At 37.1% G+C, this 7,862-nt stretch overlaps 2 protein-coding genes across 4 annotated transcripts; one reads left to right on the forward strand and one right to left on the reverse strand.

Moving 5' to 3' along the window:
* Positions 1 to 39: 39 nt before the first annotated feature.
* Positions 40 to 2,464, reverse strand: armc1l (armadillo repeat containing 1, like). The gene is made up of 7 exons (XM_032585386.1): positions 2,372 to 2,464; positions 1,805 to 1,983; positions 1,385 to 1,476; positions 1,066 to 1,249; positions 873 to 989; positions 682 to 756; positions 40 to 608 (listed from the first exon to the last, which is right to left on the reverse strand). Exons 2-7 carry the CDS (start codon positions 1,955 to 1,957, stop codon positions 414 to 416), a joined length of 816 nt encoding a protein of 271 aa, XP_032441277.1. The 5' UTR covers positions 1,958 to 1,983; positions 2,372 to 2,464; the 3' UTR covers positions 40 to 413.
* A 74-nt stretch (positions 2,465 to 2,538) lies between these two features.
* Positions 2,539 to 7,862, forward strand: mtfr2 (mitochondrial fission regulator 2). 3 transcript variants are annotated; one of them, XM_032585383.1, is made up of 8 exons: positions 2,539 to 2,688; positions 3,529 to 3,702; positions 3,828 to 3,932; positions 4,296 to 4,420; positions 5,147 to 5,361; positions 5,436 to 5,751; positions 6,778 to 6,961; positions 7,043 to 7,862. In XM_032585383.1, the coding sequence occupies exons 2-8, from the start codon at positions 3,631 to 3,633 to the stop codon at positions 7,094 to 7,096; spliced, it is 1,071 nt and encodes a 356-aa protein (XP_032441274.1). In that variant the 5' UTR covers positions 2,539 to 2,688; positions 3,529 to 3,630; the 3' UTR covers positions 7,097 to 7,862. The 3 variants fall into 3 exon arrangements, with proteins under 3 accessions (XP_032441274.1, XP_032441275.1, XP_032441276.1); XM_032585384.1 differs by having other exon boundaries at positions 3,580 to 3,702; XM_032585385.1 differs by having other exon boundaries at positions 3,583 to 3,702.

The following is a 7,862-nucleotide window of genomic DNA, read 5'->3' on the forward strand; positions in this document are numbered from 1 at the left end:
CTTAGAGCAAAAGAGGCAATGCACACAAACAATACAGGCAATCTTTTGTACATTTATTTCAGCATAAACCAGTTCAAGTACGGTAGTTACAAACAGCAGGACAGTAAGATTAACATGAATGACATGTTGGGAGGTAAACGATGCCTAGAAAAGGCAAAAACAGAAATTGAAAAGTCCACATAAATGGAACATAAAAAAGAAAGAGACATACACAAGTTTACTTTCATTTAGCTTGAAAGATTTTTAGACAGAAAATCTGTACATGCACATAGCAATGATTTTGTAGTTGCTTGTTGAATGGTAGACTCAACAAAAACCCTCATATCAGCGATCATCGTAGCTTATATGAGGACTCCATCTCAGCAGTGAGAAGAGGGAGTCTATCTGGACATTTTTAGGACAAAATCAGAGCTTCACCAATAGAAGGTTTTTGTGAGGAAACTAGCAGCAGCATTCAGCCAGCTCCCATTGGAATCTTCTTTAGCTGCAGTGCGGGAAATTGCTTTGTCAACCTCCCTCTCTGGGCTCTCCTCTTCCTCTGGGAGGTAGTCTGGGATGTCTGCGTTTTGTGGCACCTGAGCGCCACAAGAGTTCAGAGGGACATAAACCTGAAGGCAGAGATATGAAATATTTTAAAAACTCCGTTGGGATTCGCAGAAATTCTATCTGAATGATATTCACCTCCTCTCCGGCCTCGTTTTTCACCACTTGCTCAGCCGACAACACCTTAGTGGAAGCGATAGCTGTGGCCAGACTCTGACAGAAAATGCACAAGTTCAGACAAAATGCACCACTTTTTCCCCCTGGTTGGATCTGACAGACTTTATCAGGCACAAACCAGAACAAAATAATATTGAATGCCTTCTCTTTACCTCGGTGGGGAGGTCTGAACGGATGCGGACTGTACACCTCTTTGAGGCCATTTGAAAAGTGAAGCTGATCACTCCTTTGACTTTCAGAAGAGCCTCTTCACATAAGCCTCTTTGTTGCTTGAACGCAGCAAGAAAATGCAAGAGTAAACGAGATGACGTATAAATCAGATTGTAAATAAGTTAGTAAACTTACAGTGCTGTCCAACCCCTGGATGTGTAATGTGACAGACTTAGCCTTGTTGTTGGTAGAATTGATAAAGAACTGGGGCTTCCTTCTTTTCTCCCTCTCTGGTGTGCGTGGTGCTGGATTAGCAGGTGCTCTGAGAATGCTATAAACCTCTTTAGCCAGAGCTGTGATATCAAGAGACAAGCCCTCCCTGTGTGAAAAAACATCACTTATATATACTGTATTGATAATCTACAATGGGTGATGCCATATTTTCCAGCATAAATGTATCACCTTTATGAAAATATATTAATATTGTCTTTTTAATATTGTCAGATTTTCTTACCTCCTGATAAGATTTTCCAAGCTTACCATCATACCCAGCTCAATCTTCATAATGGGTACATTGATAGGCAATTCAGCCAGATAACGAAGAGTCTGAGTACAAATAAATAAAAATAATTAAAAAAAAGATTATGCATTGTACATTTTTTTTATTTCTTAGGCAATAAAGACTGGGTTGTTGAATATGACTGACTGGTTTCCATTTTAAGAGTCAAAACAAATATAAATGATTGTGGTTCATATCTCAGAAGGACAGAATATATGATCACTTAATTATTGAGATCAAACATATTGAGAACATTTATTACTTTCCTCCTACTTTACAATACACATAGCAACAAAAAAAATCAAATGATATACACATTTTGATTATCTAAAAATATTTTAAGTGGATATCAATACTTTTGCAACATTTCTGTACCTGCAGGGTTGCAAACAACACTTCTGGATTCTGGTGGTCCAGGAAGAGAACCAGTCCTGGAAGACAACCTTGGTCCTGGACAATCACAGCTCGGTTCTGTGGTTCAGACGCCAGGTCCCGCAGCTGACACACCACCGACAGTGCATCCATCATGTCTGAAAATCTGTCCAAACCTGAAACTGGATGATACATTCAATGATAATCCGGCCATTTTTGACGTCAAAAACCAAGTGGTAAGAGTTGTCTTGAAGCGCCTAAATCTCAAGTATGCGGCTTGTTTTAAAAGAAACAAGAAATAAATATAATCAGATAGTAACGTTTAACATTTATCGTTGGAAAAAGGGTTATTTGTAAAATATACATAAACGATCCGATCCTCTGCGTTCCATTATGGCAAGCTAACGACGCTATCTACTATCTTATGACACTGTTAGGAAACTATGCGACTTAAAATACGTTTCATTGATTATTCAGACTTTAAACAATGAACCTTCGCTAATTATATTCAACAAAGGTCCCCAAAATGTAACAGACGTTATTAAATGGAGCTTAAATACGTTTCCTTACCAAAGAGAAGAAGTAGCTCGTGCAGAAAAATACAAATTTGGTGGGTTTCCTCTCGCGACGTGCTATTGGTTGTCACACGGTGCCAAGCGTTTGTAAGTCGCTCTCTCCTATTGGATATTTGTCCCACCCCTCAATTTTCAGCCAATCAGGAAGGGTTTTGTTACTGCGGCATTATTTGACTTTACGGATGTTCTGCTTTAAACGCGTGAGGAAACAAAGTGCCTTGTCTAAACTGGCTTAATTTCAATTTCGGTAAAGGATTGAGGAGATGCCTGACTATTAACATGTGGCTTCTCTGACTATAAGAAGAGTTGACGGTAAGTTCTTATGTTTTATACTTTTGAAACCTGATCTTCGCTGCGGCGTTCTCAGGTACTTACTTTTGATGACCTCTGCAGCTTTCCCCCATGCACTGCGGGACTGCAGTGCTCAGTCAGGACAATACTTCGTTTCCCTTAAAGTTATCTGCTAGCTCTGATATCTGAAAATATCAGGGTTTGCAGCTGAACTAATTTAAAAGAGGATGATTAAAGATCTGAAAGATTTCCTGACCATCAGTTTATGATGCATTCAGATGAAAATTGTCCATTAACAATAAATGAGGTTGGTTGTGACCATGTTTTGGATTAAAATGGCATCAGCTTAAAGGGGTTTACATTACCAGCGCTGCAGGTGAAATATTTGCCTTCTGTCGAGTTTTAAATCTGCTTCGTTGTCTCTCATGTAGTTCTGTTTTAATATTATCTCATAATTGAAGAGAGTCCTGTCCTTCTTGCATAGTACTGATTATACACACACACACACATATCAATCAGCATAAAAACATTGAAGCCTGACATTCTTTCTGAATGTATGCAGTTGCCCATTCACATTATTATTGATGTTTTTTTAACCTCTCCAAAAGATTTTATGGACATTTTGTGTTGGATTATTATTATTATTTTCATGCCCCTATATATGTGTGCTAATATATGATATACAAGTTTTTAACCTTTTAAATAGACCATGGCATGCATTGACTGAATTTGTTGGATGAATGTTTTGGATTGATCTGTTTTGTAAAAACGCGAGCTTATTCTGCATTAAAATGTCTGTCTTTGCGTTCTGGAATTTTATGTCATCAAATCTTAGTTGGGTGTATTATATGGTCATTTCAGGTGTAAGTTATGTGACTTCTCTTTGTGGTGGCCTCACACTTAATCCGTCAGCAGAAACAGAAGATTTGCAGTCATCAGCTGCAGCAGGAAAAAGTCCTTGCCATGTCTTTAGTAGAGGATATTCTTTATGTGCTGCGCATGGTCCTGGACTATTTTGGTGTACCTCCAGAAATGGTAAGCCTGCTGACGCTGCAGCCCTGTTGCAGCTCAACAACTGTAATATTTGTTATCTCTCTTCTCACCGCTGCGTCACATTTAACTTCTGTTAAGTTTGTTTCTTACTTTCATCCTGACTGCAGCTTGTTCCTGTGTGGGACACTCAGCTGTGCGGCCAGTATCGCAGCATTGTACGAATGATCGGCACGAATCTCCCACTGAAGCCCACTCCACGTGCCCATTTTCAGGTAATTAGAACATAAAGTTGTGTTTATCTCGAGATAATGACACAATCTTTGTTTTTCATAATAGCTTTTCTTAATTGATCCAGTAATTACTTTTCACACTGAGCACTGTAGAGCTGAGGTATTTGTTCATATATTTCCTATTGCACATTAATGGGTTTCTGTTTTAATTAATTAAGAATCCTTTTGGTCACAAGAAATGTTTTCTGTACCCTTATGTAGTCAAGTTATGTAGATTCCTACCATTTTCTGACATTTGCTGACAAAAAAATCACACTTAAAATATTTAGAGTTGGATAAAAACATAATACAATAATTATTTCTTCTCAGAATCTTAGCTATGTGACTTTTTTTTTTTCATCTCAGATCCCGTTGATTACTTATAAGCCCCATGGATACATTGAGGTAGAAGCTGAAGCACCCGCCATACCAACGTTTGCAGATGTCATGTGGGTGTTTGACTACGAGGGGGAGAGCTTTGCCAGAACCAGGTACACAATGAATAAGATAAGATTTATTGTCATTGTCATCAACAGATTACAACGAGATTGAGATTTACTCGACTCGAGTTAAGATGCAGGTTATGTGTATATACATAATATACAAAGATAAAGAAATAAATAGTACAAAATGAGAAATAAATAGACATCACAAGATGTCTATTTATGACGAAATTGAATAACGATGCATCAGAAGATCAAATGCTTTTTTAAAAATCTATAATTGTTTTTTTTTTTCCTTTTTTATATATTAGGAAAACACAAATTAAACTAGAAACTTATTTAGTGGTAGCCGGTAAAAAAAAAAAAAAGATAAACTAAAAAAAAAAGCAATATGTGCTTAATTTTATGAGCTGCAGAGTTCAATAATTTCTATGACTGCAGTTGGTTATAAATCTAACTTTGAAAGCTCTCATTAATATTTTTAATTATTTATGATAAAAGGTAGATAATCATCAATTTTAGGGCTAATTTGTTTCTAGGAATTATGTTTCAGTTATCTGCTATAATCATACAACAAGGTTTGTTAAATATTTGACAAAGGAAAGACTAACAGTGCTCTGCTTATTAAGTTTAATAGTTCTGAATTATAATTAAAGCTTTATGAAGAGTGGCCACATGTTTACACAATGTATACACGCACATTAAAATGTATTTTAATAGCAGGATTAAAAGGAAAGTAATACACTGCTAATATTATTGTGTGTGATTTTTAAGGAACCATTTACCTCCAAAGAAAGATGGCATTTTTAGTCAAGACTTGATGAGATTTCCCAGGCTGGCTCAGAATCAAGCTGAGAGAAGAGGAGGAGGAGAGTGTGTGCGACAGAGGGCTGATCCTGAAGCCCTGCAGAAGATCACCCAACTGGAGAGTGAACTGCTCAAGCTTCGGGCTCAGATCGCTATGATTGTTACTGCAGCTCCATCCTCAGGTACATTTGAGATTTTTCTGCAAACCAAACACTCTAAAAATAATGATCTTAATGAACCTTTCCTTACTTTTTAGCTCTGACTGAGACCCAGAATGCTCCATTTTCACCTCTGATGTCCCCTGCTCCACTCCCGGCTCTCACCTCCACACCTCGTCATGCACCTCCCCCTCCTCCACCTCCTCCTCCATTGCCTCCTCCTTGCCAAAGCTCCTTCAGCGAGAAATCATCTGCGATGGATTTGATCAAACAGCGCAGGAACAACAACTCTAATAAGGGTCAGCTTCAGGCCCAGCACTCAGGGCTCAACAAAAACATGGAAAACAAACTGATTCCTTCAATGCTGGACGTTCTGAGGGATTTAAATCAAGTCAAACTGCGCTCAGTTCAGAGGTAAGAGTTTGGTCAGTTCTCAAGGAGAGCTTTTGATGTTTATTGCAATTCAATAACTTTTGTTTTCTACGTTTCTCTTGTGGCATGATTGAGTTAAGTAAAACTTTATTACAATATATCATTTGGTGTCGTATTTCAGAAGCAGAGTGATGGATGAATTTTTCACCTTTAAATTTGGCAGTGTCTAAAAAGAATAAAGGCAATTTTTGTGTAAAATTTTCAGAATTAAGATCTGTTGACTTGTGAATGAAAAATATTTGCACTTAAAATTAGATTTTGAGAAAAAAAACAATAGTAATTGATTTAAGGAATTCAATTTTATTTTCATTATACAAAGATCTAATCACTAATGATTAGATTAGAGATTAAATACCTCCGCTGACCCCCAAAAAATAGGTGGAAAAAAACAGATTAAATAATTCTGCTCTACACACCTAATTGAATTGGGTAATTTTAAACTAAGCGAATGAATGTGCCAAATAATAAATCAATCGATTGAAGATCTAATCTTTCTGAAAGTTTCAAATAAACCAAAGAAAGGGATTATTGAACAAATTCTTAATTTTGTTTAATCTGTGAGGAAAAACTAAAGAGGGAAGTGGAACCGAGGTTCAGAACCACCTCTGATACGTCACCAGAAATCTTCTGACCTTTTCAAAGAAGTTTTCTTGGTTGGTTCCGTCTCTCTTTTTGCTGAGTAACAGAAGCTGTCTCACGCAGCAGCTAGAACTTCTGGGGCAGGAGTCGTTATGGGGACCTGTTCAGCCAATCAGAACTTGCGATAACCAAGTAATAAATTAATTATAAAAATGCAATAAATTGCATTATTTTTCCACAACACCTTCTTTAGATACCAGAGAAAAGTTGAGTTGATGTTCCACCAAAGGTATTTTAAAAGGACCTTGAGAAAAGCAGTTCTTGAATTTGAAAGTTCCAATCTGAAGTATTTTCATGCAATACATTTCTTGATTAACTGTTGCAGAAAATTTGCTTTGTGGTAAACATTAGAGTCTGTTTTCTCTACAGGTCACCAGGAGGCACTCCAGTCAGGAGGAGAAGCATTAAGTGTGATACTGCTTTGCTGAATGACCCCGCCGCTCTGATTGCTCGGGCACTAAAGAAAAAGTTTGCTCAGCACCGTCACAACACTTCCTCAGACAAGGAAAATTCACTGGAGCGCTCTCCATTTGGCAGCCCAGATACGCCTCCTGTATGTTTTCACAGTTACAACCCAAATTCCCTTTCCCTCACCGTCTGTCTCAGAAATATTAACCCCGTTCTTCTGTTGCAGGTTTCCCATCACGCTAGACGCAGTCAGGGTCGTCGCCATTTATTAACTGGTTAAGCTCATGCCACGTCACATGTGACCATCACTAAGGATGAACAAGCTTCTTAACAGATTTCTGCAGAAACTACTGAGTACGTCTTTTTAACTTTTCTTTTTTGAGAGGGAGTTCTCAATGACTTTGTCTCAATATGTCTTTTTTTTTGTTGTTGTTGGTATGTGTTGGGATTGAGAACCTTTTCAAAACTGTTACTTTAAACAGAGGTTCAGATAATGCTTCTATTTTTGTACATGGATATTTTATTGTTTGTAAAAAAAAAATTAAATAATGTGATCAAATACTGAAGCAGGCAGACTTTTGTCTACCTACCTTCATACTTATAGAAATCTTTGAGGAAAATCATGGAGATTAATATCCAGAAGTCTGTTCTATGCAATTTTTAAAGTTGTTTTTGTTTAAGTACATTTGCACTGTTTTACGTTAAATGTTTCCCGTTGCTTGTTTTTCCCTAAATACAGTTAAAATCTGTAAATTTTGTACATAGCAGCAGGTTGTCCCAGAGAAACATTGATCTATTGTCTTTAATAAAAACCTTCTTTTTTTCTGCAAAAGCATTGTATATACAATATCATTATTTTTGCTGTGTTGTTGTCCTCTGTCATCCCTTTTGGAAAAGACAAAATCTTACAACATGGCATAAGAGGCAATTTTCTGTTCCCTTCTTTTCTGTTCATCATGCTTCTTTGTCAGAGATCGTTCTGCAATGACATTTCTGAAATTTCTCAGGGCCATTAAGAATTAAAAAATACTTCCACTTTGCATTTA

Source organism: Xiphophorus hellerii, chromosome 15 (assembly GCF_003331165.1).
Source record: "Xiphophorus hellerii strain 12219 chromosome 15, Xiphophorus_hellerii-4.1, whole genome shotgun sequence".
NCBI lineage: Eukaryota > Metazoa > Chordata > Actinopteri > Cyprinodontiformes > Poeciliidae > Xiphophorus > Xiphophorus hellerii.